This window comes from Xenopus tropicalis, chromosome 9 (assembly GCF_000004195.4).
Source record: "Xenopus tropicalis strain Nigerian chromosome 9, UCB_Xtro_10.0, whole genome shotgun sequence".
NCBI lineage: Eukaryota > Metazoa > Chordata > Amphibia > Anura > Pipidae > Xenopus > Xenopus tropicalis.
Genome location: NC_030685.2, coordinates 83095947 through 83119250, shown reverse-complemented (window position 1 = coordinate 83119250; position 23304 = coordinate 83095947). Strand labels below are relative to the sequence as shown.

The 23304-nt window shown below is 44.7% G+C and overlaps 1 protein-coding gene across 1 annotated transcript; it reads left to right on the top strand.

Moving 5' to 3' along the window:
• Positions 1 to 634: 634 nt before the first annotated feature.
• Positions 635 to 21813, top strand: ttll4 (tubulin tyrosine ligase like 4). The gene is made up of 19 exons (XM_002933944.5): positions 635 to 781; positions 7859 to 9314; positions 9805 to 9905; positions 10266 to 10329; positions 11061 to 11185; positions 11480 to 11590; positions 12399 to 12475; positions 12697 to 12891; positions 13374 to 13456; positions 13586 to 13714; positions 13788 to 13910; positions 14469 to 14567; positions 15292 to 15426; positions 15752 to 15883; positions 16315 to 16414; positions 16500 to 16710; positions 17273 to 17340; positions 19624 to 19700; positions 20754 to 21813. The coding sequence occupies exons 2-19, from the start codon at positions 7945 to 7947 to the stop codon at positions 20863 to 20865; spliced, it is 3312 nt and encodes a 1103-aa protein (XP_002933990.3). The 5' UTR covers positions 635 to 781; positions 7859 to 7944; the 3' UTR covers positions 20866 to 21813.
• Positions 21814 to 23304: the final 1491 nt, after the last annotated feature.

Sequence of the window (23304 nt, the reverse complement as noted above, 5' to 3'; positions counted from 1 at the left end):
ATCTATTACGAAAATGCGGGACATTCAGGGAACTATCTGAGACAGCGGGACGAGCTATAGAAAGCGGGACTGTCCCACTTAAAGCGGGACAGTTGGGGTGTATGCAATATGCACAATGAAAAAAATGTCTAAAAAATAAAAGTATAAATGGGAAAATATGCCTTTTTAAACCATATAATCACTACCCCTCTCCAGTTACTGGGATGACTGATGTTTCCCTCTGTGCCCAGTCCATGTAGGTTATAGTAGTTTTGCTGCTTCAGGTTCAGCAAAGAAAAAGGAGCTTCTGTCTATAATTGCATGCTGGGTATTGTAGTTTTATCTGAATCTTAGCTGTAGGCTAAATTTACAAACTACATTACCCAGCATGCATTGGGATAGGCATGTCAGAGGAATAAACTTTGGTTAGTTTCTAAACTACAAACCCGCCAAGGCTCCAAAAACTAGGCCAAATTTGTACCTTGGCGGGTTTGTACTTTGGGCTTTAAATTTGTAGCCCAATTTGGCGAAAACCCGCCAACCCTGGTGAGGTGAAATTCGTCGTACGGGTGTACAAAGATGGCTGCCTACCGCAGTGGCGAATAGACGTCTGCGCGGCACTTCTATTAAGGGGGCGCGGTGATTGGCTAATTGCTTTCTAAGCCGGAAGTGACGTACGCCGCGCTAGTGAGATGCGTGGTTGCTAGGCGAGCTGAGGCCGCCAAGCCCGGGAGCGGCGGGGTGGAGCGCAGCTTTTGCGCACTACGTGAGGCTGCCGGCCGGCTTGGGACGGGGCTCTTCGGTAAGTTGTATAATTCGTGTCATGTTGCTTAAAACTGGGGGTTTCATGCCCATGAGTGGGAGGAAAAGCTTTCACATCGTTCAGCCATGAGGTTCTTCACCCCTGGTGGTGCCTGCTGGGGAATGGGGCTTAATGAGGGCCGAAACGTTGGCAGCCACGTTGTACATATGGGATCCATATGCAATTCCGAGCAGCTGGAGGGTAGGCAGCACTTGGCTTTAGCTTCAGTCGGACTCACGACTAGTTTTATTGTCCCTTGGTAGAAGATAGATGGACGTATCCTTATGTTTAACAGCAGGGGGTCATGCCCGGCTTCCCTGTGTCCCACCAACCTGTCTGTTTCTTCAACTCTTGGCAGGTTACTAGTAACCAGGGTTGCCAGATTTATTTTCCAAACCAGCCAAAATCAGTTCTAAAACCAGCCCAAAACTGGCCAAAAGCCACTTTGAAAGTAGCCCAAAACTAGCCAAAAGCCACTTTGAAAGTAGCCCAAAACTGGCCAAAAGCCACTTTGAAAGTAGCCCAAAACTAGCCAAAAGCCACTTTGAAAGTAGCCCAAAACTAGCCAAAAGCCACTTTGAAAGTAGCCCAAAACTAGCCAAAAGCCACTTTGAAAGTAGCTCAAAACTAGCCAAAAGCCACTTTGAAAGTAGCTCAAAACTAGCCAAAAGCCACTTTGAAAGTAGCCCAAAAGTAGCCAAAAGCCACTTTGAAAGTAGCCCAAAAGTAGCCAAAAGCCACTTTGAAAGTAGCCCAAAACTAGCCAAAAGCCACTTTGAAAGTAGCCCAAAACTAGCCAAAAGCCACTTTGAAAGTAGCCCAAAACTGGCCAAAAGCCACTTTGAAAGTAGCCCAAAACTAGCCAAAAGCCACTTTGAAAGTAGCCCAAAACTAGCCAAAAGCCACTTTGAAAGTAGCTCAAAACTAGCCAAAAGCCACTTTGAAAGTAGCCCAAAACTAGCCAAAAGCCACTTTGAAAGTAGCCCAAAACTAGCCAAAAGCCACTTTGAAAGTAGCCCAAAACTAGCCAAAAGCCACTTTGAAAGTAGCCCAAAACTAGCCCAATATGCGCAATGAAAAAAATTCTATGAAAATAAAAGTATATACGGGAAAACCTGCCTTTTTAAAGCGTATAATCACTTCCCAAGCCCTGTGCCCCCTCTCCAGTTACTGGGATGGCTGATAATTCCCTCTGTGCCCAGTCCCGCTGGGAAGTCACTACAGAAATGGATTCAGAATGTTGCATTAACCCCAGACATTATATACATATGGGTGCGTTGTACTACATCTCTCAGCAGCCCCAATAGATCCTAAGAATTATACCTTAAGGACCAACTGCAGAACTGCCCCCACATCCCAGTAGAAAGTAACGGTACAATCACATACCCTATAGAGCAGGGAGCAGGGGGTAGAACTGCCCCACATCCCAGTAGAAAGTAACAGTACAATCACATACCCTATAGAGCAGGGGGTAGAACTGCCCCACATCCCAGTAGAAAGTAACAGTACAATCACATACCCTATAGAGCAGGGAGCAGGGGGTAGAACTGCCCCACATCCCAGTAGAAAGTAACAGTTACAATCACATACCCTATAGAGCAGGAGCAGGGGTAGAACTGCCCCACATCCCAGTAGAAAGTAACGGTACAATCACATACCCTATAGAGCAGGGGGTAGAACTGCCCCACATCCCAGTAGAAAGTAACAGTACAATCACATACCCTATAAGAGCAGGGGGGTAGAAACTGCCCCACATCCCAGTAGAAAGTAACAGTACAATCACATACCCTATAGAGCAGGGAGCAGGGGTAGAATTGCCCCACATCCAGTAGAAAGTAACAGTACAATCACATACCCTATAGAGCAGGAGCAGGGTAGAACTGCCCCACATCCCAGTAGAAAGTAACAGTACAATCACATACCCTATAGAGCAGGGGTAGAACTGCCCACATCCCAGTAGAAGTAAACAGTACAATCACATACCCTATAGAGCGGAGCGGGGTAGAACTGCCCCACATCCCAGTAGAAAGTAACAGTACAATCACATACCCTATAGAGCAGGGAGCAGGGGGTAGAACTGCCCCACATCCCAGTAGAAAGTAACAGTACAATCACATACCCTATAGAGCAGGGAGCAGGGGGTAGAACTGCCCCACATCCCAGTAGAAAGTAACAGTACAATCACATACCCTATAGAGCAGGGGGTAGAACTGCCCCACATCCCAGTAGAAAGTAACAGTACAATCACATACCCTATAGAGCAGGGGGTAGAACTGCCCCACATCCCAGTAGAAAGTAACCGTACAATCACATACCCTATAGAGCAGGTTGTAGGGCAGACAGGTTGAGCCTAAATAGAATAGAAATGGGAGTCTAATCTCTCTACTGTCCAATTGCATGCTGGGTATTGTAGTTTTATATTAATCCCAGCTGTAGGCTAATTGTTAGACACAAACTACATTACCCAGCATGCAGTGGAACAGGCACACTAGGGGAGAAAACTTTGGCTAGTTTCCAAACTACAAACCCGCCAAGGCTCCAAAAAATAGCCCAAAACTGTACCTTGGCGGGTTTGTACTTTGGAAACCCACCAGGGCTTTAAATTAGTAGCCCAATTTGGCAGGAAAACCCGCCAACCTGGCATCCCTGCTAGTAACCCATGTGAGCCAATGAGCTGCTGTTTGATAGCATATGTCTGGTTGGTTGCTGTTGGTTACTAGACCTGGGGCAGAAATTACACTGCTAGGGGTATTTCAATGTGCAGCACTGCCTAAAATGTCCTGTATCTCATTGTAAGCTCTTTTGGGCAGGGCCCTCTTCACCTCCTGTATCGGTTATTGATTGCTTTATATGTTACTCTGTATGTCCCATGTATGTAACCCACTTATTGTACAGCGCTGCGGGGTATGTTGGCGCTTTATAAATAAATGTTAATGTAATGTATCTCTCTCCTGTGAGGAGTTTCATGGTAGTGACCTGCTGAGGAGAAAGAGCAGATGCGGATCAGGCTGTTTAGTTTATATAAATAAAGATATTTTTGGGACTGCAGTAGAGGAATTACCACTGGGTATTAGTCCATAACCGTGAAAATATTTTCCTATATCCTAGAGTTATTGTATATTTGCCACTTCCCTCGGTTAAATGGGACTTTTTGATGTGTTTTAGTGATGTATAATTAAACATGTGAATAAACATTGCCCAAGGCTTGGCTGTTTGTAGCCACAGATTCTGCTCAGGGTGTTTGATTTACTGCTCTATACCTAGCGATCAGCATTAGATGAGGTCTACCATACAATCATGGCCCCCTTTTCTAAAAAAAAAAAAAAAGTTCCCTTCCTGTTCGTGAGTGGGTCTGTGTTATGGGTGGATGTGAGTCCGTTAACCCAGACCCAAGCAGGTCTCTTACAGGACTCCCAGTATGAGATGGAGGGATGCTGGGAGATCTTGAGGCTTATATGTTGAGTTCTCTGACTCCTTTTTGGCTCCAAAGTGGGTGTTTGAGAGGGTGGAGGAAGGTGTCCCCCCGAGTATATGCTGAATAGATCTTTGTAAGCTATGGACTGTATATGTGTCTGTTTAGCTGAGAGAGAGAGATTATGTAGCTAAGGGCAGAACCTGCTCAGGCACATCCTTCCAACTGGGCTGGAGCACAGATATCACTCTGTTCTCTTAGTTATGCAATATCCCTTCATAAACATATTCCCTCACTAACAATGTATATGGACTTATACCTGTGTATGTTGCACAGAGAAGTGCTCATACTCCAACCAGGCAGCATGCCTTTTAAATTTAACTATTAGTATGTTATAGAATGGCCTATTCTTAGCAACTTTGCAATTGGTCTTCCTTATTTATTTGTTATAGTTTTTGAAATATTTGCCTTACTCTTCTACATCGGGGGTCACCCCGGCAGCCAAAAACATTTGCTCTATGAGGCTGCAGTTGTATTGTTACTGTTTATTCCTTATCTTTGTATTCACTTCCTCTCCCTCATTCTAACCACTGCCAGGTTACTAAGGTAAACAAGACCCTAGCAACCAAACTAAAAAACCAAACCAAAGAGCAGCTGAAGAAAAAGTAAAATAACTGAAAAACCACCAAAAATAAAAAATGAAAACCAATTGCAAATTGTCTCAGAATACAACTGAGGAGAACTTCACCCAAAATTTCATACTGTAAATCTAAGCAATGTACATCCATTAAAAATCTTCAATGGTTTTAAAGTTATTTGGAAATGCTATTGTAATTGATAGAGGAATCTGTCTGTCTCTTAGAGTTCCCGCCGCTGCTTCCCCTGATTACTCACATCATATTGAAATATTATATTGGCAGTCCGCTCACCTCCAGCCAAGACTTTCTTTCCCACAATGCCATATTCGGTGATTAACACACACCTTAAAAGAAGAATAACATAAGCCTCCAAGGCATTGTGGGAAATGGAAGAGGGCTGATTTCTAATAACCAATTCTGTGAATGAGAAGGCAATGGCATAGGGCAGATATTAAGGTGTAGCTTATAAACCCAGCGTATGCTGCTTTTATCCATATGCACATTAATATGTGTGGGAGCTGCCATATTGCTTTTATTTCCTGTAGTAGAGTTCAGCTTAGAGTAAATGAATGATGAATCCATTCCAATATGCAGATAATGTGCCCTTAGTTTTTTTGTTTATTGGCTTATATTAAAGCTAGGGATTGCTTAATGAGCCCCAGCACGTTTGTTGCTCAGTCTGTATGTACTGGGTGATGTAGGCCGTGGGGTATTTCATGCAAATGTCAGCTGTCCCATTGCACAGGCTGAAATACACACGGGCAGTGTCCGTTACATAACAGAGCTGACGTCTGTGCCAGTGAAATTAAAGCTGCTGTGACTCTTAGATCCATGGAGAATGTACCCCCTGCCCCTTTCCCCCTCGCCCCACAGTCAATCCAAAATATATATTTTTGCCTAATAAAAAAAAAACTAAGTTTTAAGCAACTTTGCAATTTACATTCATTACAACATTGCAATGGTATTTGACTTATCTGTATATATAATTGCTATTAGAAGCAGTGTTTGTTTTCTATTCCCTGCCCTGGGGGCTCCGGCATAGGAAACAATGTAACACAAGGCAGCAGCCTGACAGACCTGACTCGCTGGGGGAGACAGACCCCTGAAACAGTGTAACACAAGGCAGCAGCCTGACAGACCCGACTCGCTGGGGGAGACTGACCCCTGAAACAGTATAACACAAGGCAGCAGCCTGACAGACCCGACTCGCCGGGGGAGACTGACCCCTGAAACAGTGTAACACAAGGCAGCAGCCTGACAGACCTGACTCGCTGGGGGAGACTGACCCCTGAAACAGTGTAACACAAGGCAGCAGCCTGACAGACCTGACTCGCTGGGGGAGACTGACCCCTGAAACACTGTAACACAAGGCAGCAGCCTGACAGACCTGACTCGCTGGGGGAGACTGACCCCTGAAACAGTGTAACACAAGGCAGCAGCCTGACAGACCTGACTCGCCGGGGGAGACTGACCCCTGAAACAGTGTAACACAAGGCAGCAGCCTGACAGACCTGACTCGCTGGGGGAGACTGACCCCTGAAACAGTATAACACCCCTTTAAGCATAGGTTTCCTAAACTGTAGCAATTTCTTAATCTCCTGTTCCTTGAGCTGCAGGCTATTAGCTTCCTCTTGTTCCCCAGCTAATTTGCGATATCGGAACCACACAGTATAGTTTTTGCACGTAGCATAATGGATATATGTCTGCAGGCAATTATAATATAATCATAAAGTAAAAGTACCTGAGTAATCACGAAGGCTGGAACCTGTTGGATTGGGTGGTTCACCTTTAAAATTACCGTTAGTATGATGTAGACACCCCTATTCCAAGACAGTTTGCAATTGGTTTTCATTTTTTATTTTGTGCCTTTTTTTAATTACATCGCTTTGTGTTCATCAGCTCTTCAGTATGGAATTTCAGCAGTTATCTGGTTGCTAGGGTCTTGTTTACCTTAGCAACCAGGCAGGGCTTTCAATAAAAAGACCAGAATATGAATAGGAGAGGGACTGAATAGAAAGATAAACAATAAGGATCACAGAGCAATAGTTTCTGGCTGCTGGGGTCAGTGACCCCTATTTGAAAGATGGAAAGATATAATATAAGTTGAAAAACGATAACAAATACATAATGAAGACTAATTGTAAAGTTGAAAGGAATAGGGTATTCTATAACATACTAAAAGTTTACATAAAGGTGAACCACCCCCAGTATACTTAGTAATGCACATTGTGTCCACGCTCAGGGACCCCCAGATTTAGGTGTTTATTTAGGGGTTTATCCCTTTCTGTACAGCCGATATGCAGTGCTGTGGCCCCAACACAGGGAGGCCAGATACAGGGCTTTGGGGCTCATTGTATCACAGTCATGCATAGTTGTAGGCAGCCCAGTGTGTAATGTACATGTTCAACTACACTGGGCACTGCCAATGAAAGAGCTCTGCCAGAAACTGTATCAGTTGTTAGTTGGCTGCCTCTCCATGCTGGGCATTGGCTGCCATTCCTAACGGCATTATCTCTATGGAGTTTGTATACCGACAGTGGCCAAATCCTGGGTTCTCTTTGGGATTTGGCTATATCTTTAATGTTCAGCTGAACTGGATCCAACACTTAAAAAGATATGTGATAACTCATTTTTTTTCATTTTATACGAATTCACAAGTATTTGGCACAGACGTAATGTATAAATTGGAGTTATGGATTCAGTGCATCCCCATGTAATAGTCTTATGCTGGGCCGATATGTCATTACTAAAGTGCTGCGTGAAGCACAGTTCCCTTTCTCATGAATGTTTAACACAGGGGAGCATTAATTACATTTCTATGGAGTCAGTCTCCTAGTAAACCTTGACAATGGCCGTACTAATTGCTCTGTGATCTTGTTTCATCCACTTCGACCAAGCCAGCTCAGATGTGTTTATAAGGAAGTAGGTGTAAGCTGGAGCAAGCCTTACATAGTAAGCACGCAGTATGTACTCATTCCCCTAATCATGCTGCCTTTTGTAATGCATTTTCTGTTTGTTTCTCCTAAGGGTAAAAGCGGTGGAAGGATGTACAAGGCGGCCGCTGCAGGCATGTTTCAGGGGCAACAGGGCAAGGCCTTGTGAAATGGCTCTTCATGGCATCCGTCGGGACAGAACAGCACCATGCAGCATCCAAACGTGACAGTGAGAAGCTTTTGACTGCCGTTCCTTCTTTCCGATTTAGCGTGTGCAAAAGTAGGAGCCACAGCACCCGGTACACGCCTGTTTGGAAGCTAGAGAGGAAATATGTCGGTGTGACTAATGAGAACAGGCCAGATCACTGTTTTGTCCCCCCAGCTGTTCATCTTTACTCCAGCTACGGCAAAGGGGTAGCTCCGCTTTCACCGACTCCCCCACTAAACCCACCAAGTGGCTCTTTTCACCGTCTCCGATCCTTCCATGACCCATTTGATAGAGAGCTGTTTCTCCAGAGACCTGTGAATGACCATACATCCTTCCAGAGACTTGAGTCTTTGTGGCTAAGGCCAAAGATTGCCATTCTGAGGCCTTACACAGCTTCAAACAAGCATCCACCTATCACACCTACCCTAAAGTTACCCTATAGCGCCATGGCCACCTCGTTGATAGATCAGCGTCACTTGCCAAGTGCAGCTGGTGAGCCACATGACATTTCTGTACGGAACCCAACCCGAATAGCAACTAGGACGCTTTCGGAGAACCCAAGACCGGCCCTAGTCACAAACTCATTCTTACGGCCCAGCAGCGCCAAAGTACATTTCTATCCGCGATTAGACAGGAAGCCGATGAATAGCACTTCTAGTTCTCCATTGCACCATGGTCCAAAAGACATAGGCCAGTCTAAAGAGGAGACCCAGCCATATTGCCACAGCTGTATTCACCCAGGAACTACTTCCACCGACCACAAGGGAGCAGCAACAGCCAAAGCGAATGATGACATTCTCTGGAAAATGGTTGAAGATAATAATGCTGTGGACATCATGCACTACCAAGAGGCTCAACTTACTGAATTTGTGAAGCAGTTAACAGATAAGGGAGACCTGTTAAAAACAAGCCACATTGTCCCACCGCTTGAAGCAATACCTGTAATTTGTGACGACACTGCGTATACCAGCTGCAAGGAAAGTGTTCCTTTTGCCTTAAATCCAGCTGGACACCCACAACCTACCCTCTTGCCATCTGTTTCTGGTGACGTTTGCCTTAATGGCAATGTTGATTGTACCTTAGCCAATAATGCCAATGCCTGTACCCAGCAGGCTGCTGCTCATCTCAAAGCCCAAAGTCCTGGTGCTTCATGTGAAAGTAACTCATGCCCCAGTTTATATACACTTGCCCCAAAGAGTGAGTCCCATCTGCCAGAGATTGGGAATAATGTTCAGGGGGTCAACATAACTGTGATGGCCACCCAGATATCCACAATCCACCTGAACAGGACTTCTGGTGCCAAAGATACCCAAGCACAGCCTGAGCGTATTGATGACTTACCGTAAGTTTGGCCGAAGTATTGGATATAAATAGCTTTATATACCCTTGCACTGATATAAACATCTTGCACTGAGGCAAATGCAGGAAATTTGAGTATCCCTATAGCCAATCGATTGTGTGCTTTCAAAATGGATTTATGAAAAATGCTACTTTCTGATTGGTTACTTGGGTTACTAGGCCTGCTCTAACCCTAGTTACCTGTCTCATCTGCACTGTAATGGTTTGCATTAGTTTCCCCTTTATGAATGATACTTTCTTTTTCTGATGATCTTTGCTGTCATGAGGTGAATCCATTATTAGTTTTCTGTGTTGAGTAATAAGGCATTACCTTACACTGCTTTGTGCTCATTGCTGGTACACCCACAGCTTCTGTTGGAATGGATTCCCCGTACCCCTTTGTCCACTTTACTCTGCCTAATAGGGTTCCTGGGGCTGCTGTTTACCTTTCATAACCCATTGTAATCCCTGTTTTGGCCACGTTGCGATTACAGGTCTCCTGTGCCAAATCAAGAACTGGATGGCATTGAGGAGGAGCTCCCAGATGACTTAGATGACAGTGAGGTAGAGGAGGAGGAGGAGGATGATGAAGACAGTAAGTGATTTGCATATCTTTGTAACTTTTTCCTACTGAATTTAGTCGCAATGTATCTGCTGCCACCCTGGGGCTGTGTAGTAACTAAGAACTTACATCCAAGGGTTGTTCAATGGGCAGTTGTGGTTCAGCAACAAATATGGATACATTGGGCCCTGGTATAGGCTGGCATGCACTGTGTGTGCGGCAGGGATAAAGGGAGCTGCAGCCAATCAGAATATGGAATGTATCACATGACTAATCAGGTCATGAAACGTCAGTAGTTCAAATGTTAACAGAGCCCACTGCCAACTCCAGTAGCAACATGTGTGGAAAACTCTTTATTGGATCAAAAAATGTGTCTCTTTTTTTGTAACATAGGCAACGTGGACCAAAGCAGTTCAATTGGAATCCCCTCCGCTGCATCTTCATTTTCTAACGCCAGGTAAACTGCATCTGAAGTAGCCACGTTGGCATATGGCAAGTGTGCCTTTTGTAGTCTCACAATCAAAACAAATGTCTGTCTACAGAGATGCCATTTTATCTTGCACCGATAAAATCTTTCATGTGATTTTCGGGCCATGTCTGGGCTCAGAATTGTCATCCTGATAATTTTCATATCGCGATGATCGGCCAGGTTAGAAAATTTCAGTTGGACAACAATAACATCTGTACATGTATTGTGTTTTTGACTATATCCTCGTACGATTGGTCTCTGCCAACTATTTCATGTTCAGAACATTGTCCCATTTGTATTTTTTATCCTGCAGTTTCAGTCATTTTAGATTGTTGCATTTAAACTTATGATCGATATCCGAAAGTTTGTCAAAAGAAGACTAAAATCTGAAGGTGTATGGCCACCCTTTACTGGCTACAGTTGAAAAATGGGATGGGGTTAATTAAACAGATGTTTCTTAGTAGAATGGGAAAGTATAATTCAGAAGTATGTTCAGCACAAGCCCTATTTATTGTGCTTTTTTTTTGGGGGGGGGGTATACTTTCCCTTTATAGCTACTAGTCTACTGCATGTGATTTGGTTGCTTTTGGTTATTGTACCAGGTCAGTTTTTGTCTGTTACTCTACTTAACTGTGTGCTTCAGCTTCTGTATGGAATAAGGTAAATGGCCATTATTCACCATTTATATCTTATCTGAATTTTTTTTTATTTATTTGAAGGCAAATCGATGAGTCCGTAGAACAGATGTCTTCAGAAATGGATTACACAGTGAAACCTGCTTTTTCCAAGAGTCTCTTCCCCAATGTTCACCCAACATTATACTTTGGCACTCAAGAAGAAAAGGGTAAGTTCACGCAGTATTTTGGTTATGCAACCTTTCCGCTCTAAATCTACCACTGAAAAGCTAGACTTGCACTAGTGGCAGCCTATTTTTTTGGGTGGGGTGGGTGTGGCAGGTTGACTATACAAATCATCTATAGTATAGATTCATCATTAGTAGTTATTGAAATAAAGGGCGGAAAAGGGTATTACTATAGATACATAAGGGCGTAAAAGGGTATGTGTATATATGTGTTATATAATATATAATAATCTCTGTTTTGCTATATACACCTAACGATCTCTGCTTTCTTTGTAGTGGAGCTGTTACCATGGGCACAGAGGAAGCTGCTGAAATGGAAAATGAGCAACGTAACCCCGAATGTAGTAAAGCACACTATTGCACGTTCTCACTTTCGAGTCACAAAAAGTGAGTGACAAAGCTGCTGGCTTGGGGCTCTTAAATGAATCTCTTCTGGCCCCTTCAGACACCACTGTTTCAATTTCTCATAAACAGACCATAAACTGACCTGCATTGGCCGCTCAGTATGGTGCATCCTCTGTCTTTCTGCAACCATTAAAGGCAATTTACAGTGAGGACTGCTACTCCCTACTAGCTCAGTAAATAGGTGTCTTCCTGTAGGTGTCATAGTAATGCCCCCTTCCTTCCTTCCTTCCTTTTTCTTTCCCATTGGTCCTATTTGTTGGTGCTGTCGGCAGAGGCAGGGCATTTTTAAGAGGCAGTAAATACCTGAATACAACTTTTTTTCAACATAAGCAAAATAAATAGTAATAATGCTGAAAATACATTAATTATAATGCAGTAACTGAGCATTATTTTGCTTTCATGCTTACTACCTCCCCTATAAGTAGCTAAGTTGGGTGATGGCTTTTGGGTCGGCTTTAAACACTTTAAAAGCAAATTCAAACAATTTTGTGAATGTTATACCCATGGTGATTAACATTAACTGCCCTGCCAAGGTCTATTGTTGTAACTGTAATGGCACAAACCATGATGATTGAGTATATGCTGGTATACTGCCTCTTTGAATTGTCCATCCTTACGCCCCGGAACTTCAGATGATGTTGCTCTATCCTAGGATGTAGGCCCATGGCCCCTTGTCCGTCTAGTTATTGGTTTTTGTATTAGAGTTGTGCTTTAACCACCCTCAGATCTATGGTAGTTTCCCTTCCCTTTAAAGAATTACATTTAATTCTAAGCTTTGTTTGTTTTGCAGAAAACCAAGACTGGTTGGGATGCTGGGGTCACCATATGAAGTCCACTGCATTTAAATCCCTCCGGGCATATCAGAAGGTATTTAGAATGACAATGCAGCTGGTTATAAATAACCCATTTTATTACCTATTTATACATTATGCCCTTCTGTTGCCTTCTCTGCATGCTTCCTCATAACCCAGAACATACCTGCAAAGTGTAAGAGAAAATCTCAAGAAATCCTGTTTTTATTGTTACTATGATCTTTGCCTCTCAGTCTATTTGTTCATAATTCCTTTTCCCATTCCCCCACCCAACAGCTAAACCATTTCCCAGGCTCCTTTCAGATTGGCAGGAAAGACCGGCTGTGGCGCAACCTTTCTAAAATGCAAGCCCATTATGGGAAGAAAGAGTTCAACTTCTTTCCGCAGTCGTTTGTTCTTCCTCAGGACATCAAGTTGCTAAAGAAAGCCTGGGAGGAAGGTGGAAACAGGCAGAAGTGGATTGTGAAGCCGGTACGTACCAGGCAATAGTGCCTACCCATAAGCCCCATGTGTTTTAACCCGCAGCCACACTGAGATACCTGTTTATACCCAATGATGCAAACAGCCTTGGGCAATTCGGGGAAGACGTTTAACCCTAAGCCCCATAGTTTCCTAAGGTTTTTAGGTGCTAACTTACAAATTCAGTTGCCAACAGACTACACATTCGAAAATGAAAGCAAAGACCTGATTGGTTGCTGCTGGCAATAGCACTTGTGCAAGTTAGCACCTATGTAAGTAAATGAGCCCAATGCATTCAATATTATGCAGTATCAGCACTATGTTCATTTCCTTTCCAAGTGTATGGGAGGCAGAGCAGTGTTTAGTGTTTCTTTATTGCCAGAGGACTATACCTGTGCGCTAGGGACAGTCTCTTCCTCCTCAGGTTTTCTGCATCTCTGGAGTATTTTTCAGTTGCCACTTATTCATAATGAATGATTTCTTATTTGTTTTAGCCTGCCTCAGCCAGAGGGATGGGGATCCAAGTTATACACAAGTGGAGCCAGCTTCCCAAGAAAAGGCCATTGTTGGTGCAGAGGTAAGAGATAATATATTTGGACATTTGGGAGGTGGGCCTTTCAGCTTGTATTATAGTACAGCATTTCCAACCACTTATGTTACAGGGCTGGTTTTGTGGTTTGGTTACTAATTTATCTCTGCCTCCTAGGTACCTTCACAAGCCCTACCTCATCAGCGGGAGCAAGTTTGATCTGCGAATTTATGTTTACGTCACCTCCTTCGACCCCCTCAGAATCTACATGTTTACAGATGGCCTTGTGCGCTTTGCTAGCTGCAAGTATGGCTGCTCCTGATTCCCGTTTCTTGAGGGGACCCCATGTTCAGTTACATGACTAGGCATATCTTTCCAGGTATTCTTCTTCCATGAAAAGCCTTGGCAATAAGTTCATGCACTTGACAAACTACAGCGTGAATAAAAACAACGCAGACTACCAGGCCAACCCTGACCAAACTGCATGCCAGGGCCACAAATGGTAAGAGCTATGAGTGAATCATAAGTAAAGATGGGAGAAAACAGCAGTGACACATACACTCACACAACTTTCAAACTGAGCATATTCTTGGGCAATAGGGCCCACTACTCAACTATTAGTACAATGTAGACTGTAATATTCTGACACTATTTGTCATTGGTATTGCTTTTTTAATGATTTTTATGTTTAGCACTTCTCTAGTTTGGATTATTATAAGCGATCAGGTTGAGTTGCAGAGGTTTGAATGAGAGACTAGAAGGCATATAGGAGAAGGCCTAAATAGATTATTATAAAAGCTTCAAAATAATTGCATGCTAAGTAGCTCTAAAATGTATGTACAAAATACCTACAGTTAATTATTAGAAGAACTTCTCCATTAACCAAAATAGTTACCCTTTAATGCACACGTGTTAAAATGTTTTCTGCAGCACAGCATAAAAATGTGTGGTAGTGTGCAGAAAACATAAAAAATGTAAGCGTCAGGGAAAGGACATACCTGTGCCATTGTGTTTGGATATTAATTCATTTGTGTGAATTCAAACCTGTCTCTCTGTGTAGGGCGCTGAAGGCGTTGTGGAACTACCTCAACCAGAAAGGGTTCAACAGTGATCGAATCTGGGAGAAGATTAAAGACATAGTGATAAAGACCATTATTGCGTGAGTTCCCTAATTCTTAAAGACTGGCTTATAAAATGCATAGAATCATGATGTTGTACATATAAACCTTAAGTTTAGGGGTGTTATTGTTGTGCCCCCCTGATGCATCCAAATGACTTCCGGCATCTGCCCCACAGTATCTAGAAAGTAAGCGACCTGCTCCACTCACTGTCCTGGAAAGACAGAATTGGCCGTTTGGTTGCACTAGAGAAATTTTTGTAATAAAAATTTTGTGTATTAATGTCTCTAGCTGCTGTACTCCTTACTTAATAGCAGGGCTGTTTTAATAAGGTTGTTGCCCCTCCCAATTATTCCCCTTATACTTCCCCTGGCCTCCCTCTTCATGCCCACCCCCAATCAAAATGCCTGCTCAGGTTATCATGTGGAAGTGCATTCCTAGACATGTCTGTGAAGGTTCTCATTCATCTGTGCCATGGTATATAGTAGTGATTAAGTCTAAAGCAGCTGGACTTGCTGAGTAATCTTGAAAATGTTTCACCACTCAACCAAGCGGCTTCTTCAGAAGCTGGGCAGTACCAGACAAGCCACACATAGACCAGGTTAGGGTAACTGAAGTTTTATTGGGCTTCTGAGTGTATGAAGCTTGTGCTGGGGCTTAATTTCCCCTTTAATTATGTCAGCAATTAACACTGCATAGATATATGCAGATATTAATTTTTTTTTAATATAATTGTATGTGTTTTTGTTTTGTTTCTGCCTTTAGCTCTGATCCCTATGTGAACAGTTTTGTGAAGATGTACGTGCAAAGCCCATACTGCTGTCATGAACTGTTTGGCTTCGATATCATGCTGGATGAGAACCTGAAGCCGTGGGTACTGGAAGTCAATATCTCCCCAAGGTACAGTGTGTACAGTCTTATTATATTTATGGGCAACCACACTGCATGCTTTAATCGCTGCTTCTTATAATTTACTAGTAATGGCTACTTGTACCTAGTTAATCCTGCTATGAACGAACCTGTTTGTAGGGAGAAGCACAGGTCGTTCTGCCCCCTTAGGGTAATGGCACCAAGGGCACTGCTGATGGTGAGACCTTGTAGGTCATCTGCTTGTGTTCAGCCTAGCGTAAACAAAAAACCCCTCCCTGCTCAACTGATTAAATATGAATAACTATCTCACTCATTTTTGTAATATGTTTAATGTTACATTATTGTTCCCCTAAAGCCTCCATTCCAATTCTCCACTGGATATAAGCATCAAAGGCCAAATGATCCGAGACCTCCTCAACCTTGCTGGCTTTGTTCTTCCCAGTAAAGATGAAGTGTGCACGGCAAGTCCCAGCGGCTCTTCCATCAGGTGAGTTTGAATTTAGGGCTGATAGGCTGCAGCCGACTTCTACTGGTGCTGCAAAAGATACATTTCCAGGCTCGGATTTGTGACGAGGCCACAAAGGCCCGGGCCTAGGGCGGCAAAAAACTTAGGGGCGGCCCGCCTCAGTGCAGTTTTTACACTTTGCTCCCATGCGGTCCCGTATAGGACTTTTACTGTTTGCGCATGCACGCTCGGCTGGGGGAAGTGTGGGGGTTCCGTTGGTTGCACATGCGCACGGGGGGGGGGGAGAGTGGGGGCGGCCTCGGGGTGCCCCCATTAGAAATCCGACCCTGTGCACTTCCCTCGAGGATACTGTAAAATCTGTGGCATGTTTATGGGGTCACCAAAGAAGCTGGGGCAGGATTGTGGAGCCACTATAGAAGCATAGAATGAATGTTTTCCTATCCTTCTGTCAGTGAGTCCAGTGCGGGAAAGGATAAAGGGCATTCGTTGGAGATAGTTGCTGAAGAGAAGATGAAGCGAGCCCGCTACCTCATACAGAAGATCCCTGATAAGGTTCTTTAACTTACAACACTCAAGAGATATAGTCCCTGAATATGGAGGGTTCTATTTGTTAATGATTGTGTTGCTCCACCCACAGGATCTCTATGCTACTGTACTTGACCACCTAACACCAGAAGATGTGCGAGTTCTGGTGGAGACCGAGGATGAGCTCTCTCGCTGCGGCCAATTTGAACGCATCTTCCCATCTCCCATTACCTCGCGGTACCTGCGCTTCTTCGAGCAGCCTCGTTACCTTAACATTCTCACCAACCAGTGGGAGCAGAAATATTACACAGACCGAGAGAGAGGTGAGAAGTGGGTTTCTACTGGTTACCTAAGGAACAAACTAGCTGTAGATTGTTAGGGGACCTGTCACCATAAGAAATCTAAATCCTTTTCTATCATGTTGGTTTAGCAAAATAAATGTACACTATATAACTTATTAAGGCAAGTTTTGTGACATCTACAAAGTGCTGAATGAAAAGTGAAAGTAATTGCCTGCCCCACATTTGTGCCTGAGACATGGAGACGGGGCCGGTGATACATGATTGACGGTTTAGATTTTTAAACACATTTATTACAGGTAGTGATGCTTTTAATGAAAAAAAAAATGATTTGGGGTTTAATTTGGGAAAGGCTATTGTTTTTATATAGTTTGTCTGGGTAACAGGTTCCCTTTAGTTTTTAGTCTCAAAAGATGATAATCTGGGTTTCTTAGGATCCAGAATATTGTGCCTAGAGCCCTGCAAGAAACTCATATGTTACAATATAAGGAATTGTATGCAAACTGTTAAAAGTTTTTCAGGGATGCTCAATCTGTGATATGGTGGAAAGGCCTTGTTTAATTTTGTTACTCTTAACTCTGTTTAGGACGTGACTTGCTCAGAAGCTTTTGCTTAAAGAATTACCATTCTGGTACAGTGCTGCCTTCCCAGCTGGTGAGTATGATCCAGCTTTCTCTCCTTCCTGCTGATTTCATACCCAAGGCCACAAACTGCTACTATCCCAGAGGCTATTCTGCCTACTATATATGCAGAATGTTGATGGAAGCGCATGGAAGTAAAAATAAAATATATATAGTGCAACAACGTCAAATAATAAATAAATCAACCATAATATAAAGTGAATGCTTAAGTAAAACACCACTAATACGTGTGACCCCAACTCTATATATATGTTCAAACTGCTCACCAGAACAGCAAATCAGAAAGCATATAGGCAACACACAGCTGGGTATTTGATTGAAGTGGGATCCAATTCAACAACATATATAGAATGGAAGATGAGGCAAATATAGTGTGAAACTGTTTAATAGATATAAAAAGCCCTGCGCTCTGCAGGCTACTTACAGTACAGAAGTAGTATAAAAGCAATGAACAAATGAAGTGTCCTCCAAGTGTCCTGGAGGACACTTCATTTGTTCATTGCCCCAGTCCCTTCCCAGAGGCTATTATCCCCCCCCCCACTGCTACTATAGGCACCATCTCTCCCTACTATGCATGCTATCCCACTGCCCCAGTCCCTTCCCAGAGGCTTTTATCCCCCCACTGCTACTATAGGCACCATCTCTCCCTACTATACCTGCTATCCCACAGCCCCAGTCCCTTCCCAGAGGCTATTATCCCCCCACTGCTACTATAGGCACCATCTCTCCCTACTATACCTGCTATCCCACAGCCCCAGTCCCTTCCCAGAGGCTATTATCCCCCCACTGCTACTATAGGCACCATCTCTCCCTACTATACCTGCTATCCCACAGCCCCAGTCCCTTCCCAGAGGCTATTATCCCCCCACTGCTACTATAGGCACCATCTCTCCCTACTATACCTGCTATCCCACAGCCCCAGTCCCTTCCCAGAGGCTATTATCCCCCCCCACTGCTACTATAGGCACCATCTCTCCCTACTATACCTGCTATACCACAGCCCCAGTCCCTTCCCAGAGGCTATTATCCCCCCACTGCTACTATAGGCACCATCTCTCCCTACTATAGCTTGTATCCCACAGCCCCAGTCCCTTCCCAGAGGCTATTATCCCCCCACTGCTACTATAGGCACCATCTCTCCCTACTATACCTGCTATCCCACAGCCCCAGTCCCTTCCCAGAGGCTATTATCCCCCCACTGCTACTATAGGCACCATCTCTCCCTACTATACCTGCTATCCCACAGCCCCAGTCCCTTCCCAGAGGCTATTATCCCCCACTGCTACTATAGGCACCATCTCTCCCTACTATACCTGCTATCCCACAGCCCCAGTCCCTTCCCAGAGGCTATTATCCCCCCACTGCTACTATAGGCACCATCTCTCCCTACTATAGCTTGTATCCCACAGCCCCAGTCCCTTCCCAGAGGCTATTATCCCCCCACTGCTACTATAGGCACCATCTCTCCCTACTATACCTGCTATCCCACAGCCCCAGTCCCTTCCCAGAGGCTATTATCCCCCCACTGCTACTATAGGCACCATCTCTCCCTACTATACCTGCTATCCCACAGCCCCAGTCCCTTCCCAGAGGCTATTATCCCCCCACTGCTACTATAGGCACCATCTCTCCCTACTATACCTGCTATCCCACAGCCCCAGTCCCTTCCCAGAGGCTATTATCCCCCCACTGCTACTATAGGCACCATCTCTCCCTACTATACCTGCTATCCCACAGCCCCAGTCCCTTCCCAGAGGCTATTATCCCCCCACTGCTACTATAGGCACCATCTCTCCCTACTATCCCTGCTATCCCACAGCCCCAGTCCCTTCCCAGAGGCTATTATCCCACTGCTACTATAGGCACCATCTCCCCCTACTATACCTGCTATCCCACAGCCCCAGTCCCTTCCCAGAGGCTATTATCCCCCCACTGCTACTATAGGCACCATCTCTCCCTACTATACCTGCTATCCCACAGCCACAGTCCCTTGTAGATGCTTGGGATATACAAGTCTGTCTTCAGCATAAACTAACCCTTGTTGCTGGTTGGGTGCCTAACAAAGGACGGGATGTGGTGCAGCCTTGAGCTGTAGGGGCAAATTTTTTTTTTTTTTTTAATTTGTTTTCCCCAACCAGAGTGTGGGCTCTATTAGCTAGCACCTCGGGGGGGGGGGGGGGGGGATGGTTTGAGGGGTGGTAAGTGCCCTTTAAAGAATCAGAACCAGCGATGGGGCTGTAAGTCTTGATCCAGTTACACAGAGCAATTCTTGACATCTCCTTCTTTCTTCTCACAGTTCTCATTCCCGAGATCACCGACTCGAACTGACGCGCATCTAAATGGCTTTACTAGATCAGAAGTGATGCGGCATGGGTGAGTGTGCTGACGCTACAGGGCAGGACTGGGCCAAGTTTTAGATAACTGCTAGTCTATTCTCTGCCCAGAGCATCACTTACTCGCCATGCTTGCTGCAAGGGGTTTCTCATGGTTTGATGGTCTCTAAATATATTTAGTACATTTAATTGGTAACTTAAAGGAACAGTAACACCAAAAAATAAAGTGTTTTAAAGTAATCCATCACTTCAAAATGGAACAAGATATGGATGGGGTAGCATTACAGGGGGGGGGTGGAATTTGCACACAGTCTTTTTTGGATCTTTTCAGTCTCTGTCTCTAAAATAAAATACATTTATATTTTTAAATGGAAGTTCAGATTGTCTTTAGGAACCTTTTCTACACTCCTGACTTGAATACTCTGATGGCAGCTTACAGGGGAGGGATAGGGAGTCTGTAACTCAAGCAGTGGGTGGGACTAGAACACTCTGATGGAAGCTTACAGGGGAGGGATAGGGAGTCTTTAACTCAAGCAGTGGGTGGGACTAGAACACTCTGATGGAAGCTTACAGGGGAGGGATAGGGAGTCTGTAACTCAAGCAGTGGGTGGGACTAGAACACTCTGATGGAAGCTTACAGGGGAGGGATAGGGAGTCTGTAACTCAAGCAGTGGGTGGGACTAGAACACTCTGATGGAAGCTTACAGGGGAGGGATAGGGAGTCTGTAACTCAAGCAGTGGGTGGGACTAGAACACTCTGATGGAAGCTTACAGGGGAGGGATAGGGAGTCTTTAACTCAAGCAGTGGGTGGGACTAGAACACTCTGATGGAAGCTTACAGGGGAGGGATAGGGAGTCTGTAACTCAAGCAGTGGGTGGGACTAGAACACTCTGATGGAAGCTTACAGGGGAGGGATAGGGAGTCTGTAACTCAAGCAGTGGGTGGGACTAGAACACTCTGATGGAAGCTTACAGGGGAGGGATAGGGAGTCTGTAACTCAAGCAGTGGGTGGGACTAGAACACTCTGATGGAAGCTTAAAACAGGAGATCATTACCATTAACATCAAATTGTTCTTGTGTTTCTGCCTTCAGCCCCCTGCCCAATAATCCTAGTGGCGGAGACACTGGCCAACTAGAACTCGGCAAGCAACCTCTCTCATCCCAGACTCTCTCCAGTGTGTCTGAATCGGCCTTCATCATGTGACAAGCCTCGCTCTGACTCCCTAATCCTGCATTGAAGAATCTACCTCAAAGTACTATCCTTACGCAGCTGGACCCTGGCAAACCCATTGCCTAGGGTAGGGGTGCTGGAGGGGCATCTTTTCTAGCTGCACCCTTGTGTGATGGTCTCGCTCTGGCAATAAATGAGTTTTTGGCACACAAACTCTCGGAGGTGAAACTCTTATAATCATGTTCCTATATTTTTGTTAATGAAAAACATCGTAAGTGCCTCAGGTTCCTGAAACGGGGGAAATGTGGAGCCACAGAGAAATAACCCGTTTGGACTTTTATTCATATTGGAAAACCTGGTTCCAAAGGGAACCCACCTGCGTTTTTGTGCTTTAGGGTCTGTACAGGGAGGTGTTTAGCCCCCTGCTCCTAGTCTGGAGTTTAATGGCACTGCACTGGTTAAATGCTGTAGTGATGTAGCGGTGCATTATGGTTACAGGGCCTATAGGCATGGCTAAACCCTAGTGTGCACTCCCTGGTACAGACTATTGCTTGCCCCAAGCACTAACGTTTCCTACAGTTTGCTCAGCCTCCCACCCAGCTGTGTGACCCCTGCTGGGAGTTTCTGCCCTTCAAATTTATGCTGCAAACAACTGTGATATAAACCATTCTGGAGCATGTATCTGCTACTGGCCGACCTGGAAATGTACTGGCTGGGCCTGTCTGCCTGATCTGCACAATCTGACCACCCACATGTGTGACCCGATTGGCCTAATATCCAGCAGATCGGCCACTGAGCCTTTAATCCTGATAGGGTGAGTGGCACGAGTAATGGTTACGGGTTGCTAACGGTCTGTACGGGGTTAACTGCAGTCATTTCATTGCCCTCTGCTGTGATAGGGTGAGCTCTGTTCTTCATGGGTTTATTTCTTTCTTTTGTCAAAATAATATATTAATAATAATAAAGCATCAATTTGCAAATTGCTTTGCCTGCGTCTTTTAGAAGCAACTTTATTAAATGCGCAGTACTTTAAAAGGGGCGTTATGCCTGCCCCCTACTCGTCGCCCACACATGGCCGCTTTAGAAGATGGGCCACAACAAGGGGGCCCTATGCCCCATGTGTATTATTTTGCTCTATTCCCCCAAGCTGCTGTGAACGTGTTCCTAGCTCATCCTGCAGTCTGTGCCGTGTGTTGGCAGCCATTGGTTGCTCACAAGTGCCGTACTTCCCTGCTGTGTTCATGATGGGCACATAAGTGGCACTTTGTTGGCAGGGATAAACCCGAGTCAGAAAATGGTGGCTTTTTTTTTTATCTTTGTTTTTATTTTGTCATCAAACATTTCTATTATAACATTTTGTGGTGATATGTTTTCTTACATTTGCATCTCGTAATAGAGAATAAAACATTTGAGCTCAACTTTTATCTCATACCTGTTCGTCCTGGACCTTGTGGGATTGATTTTTACTGTAAATATGTTGCCAATATTTTGTTTATTTGTTGACTCCTGGGGGGGTTCGTGGTTTTGTTGGTTAGTTTCTTGGGTTTGCAGGTTTTATTGGGATGCTTCGATCAGGAGTGGGTGTTCCTTGAGTGTTTCTATATCGTACCATGTGGTTTGAATGTGTAGACCGTGAGATTTCTGATTGTCGGAGGTAGAGAGGATATGTATGTGAGCCATGTGTTAAAGAATTTTGCAGTAATTTGTTCTTTTTTTGTTGTTGTCTCTAACCAGTCCATGTAGAAAATATGGTGTAGTTTTTGTTTTGCTAGTTTTATGGATGGGGTATCTGAGGTTAGCCATTGGTGTAGTATTGTCTTCCAGGCCGCCGCTGGCAGTCTCCCCGAAAATAATTTTTCAGGTTTGGTTAAGTGCGTATAGAATTTGGTCGTGCTGAATAGTAAATGGTGGCTTTTTATCAATTTGCTACAGGGCTAGACGGACGCATAGGGGCCCGCCAGGGCTACAACCTTAAGTCTCCAACCAAGAGTCTGCCCCACTCTCCTTCACACAGCATCCCTTTTACCTCCTGGGGAGTGGGGAAGAGGGGGGGCAGCCCCTGAGCAGATGAGGGGAGCCGGGGTGGGCCGGGTCAGAGTGACCTGGCTGGGAAGCTGTCTGTTTTTTTTCCCCGGTGTCTCTCACCGCCCCACTCTGACCCAGATTTGCTACTGTGCAGTGCATTGCTGTGTGCAGGCAACATAAGTTCATTGGTTTCCTAATGGAGCTGTGACCCTGACAGGTGTAGGGCTGTAATGTACAGATACCCCCCCTATTATTAGCATAGGGCAGTAAATCATACAGCTTGCCCTCTCTTGCACAGCTGCCCTCGGTGCCAGCTATCTTGGGGCGGCACGGAGACGCCCGCTGAATAAATCTTCCTTCTACAGGGAGTTTTCGCATTACTTGATGATGTTCAGGGAATTCTTTTTTTGTTGCACTTGTTTAGTTTTATCCAGTCATCCTGGCCGG

Bases quoted from the DNA above. Each gene is read 5' to 3' on its own strand.
- ttll4 (XM_002933944.5), top strand. From the start codon at position 7,945: ATGGCATCCGTCGGGACAGAACAGCACCATGCAGCATCCAAACGTGAC. The intron at 14,568-15,291 runs GTGAGTTCCCTA...TTCTGCCTTTAG, and splicing joins GTGATAAAGACCATTATTGC to CTCTGATCCCTATGTGAACA. The intron at 19,701-20,753 runs GTGAGTGTGCTG...TTCTGCCTTCAG, and splicing joins TCAGAAGTGATGCGGCATGG to CCCCCTGCCCAATAATCCTA.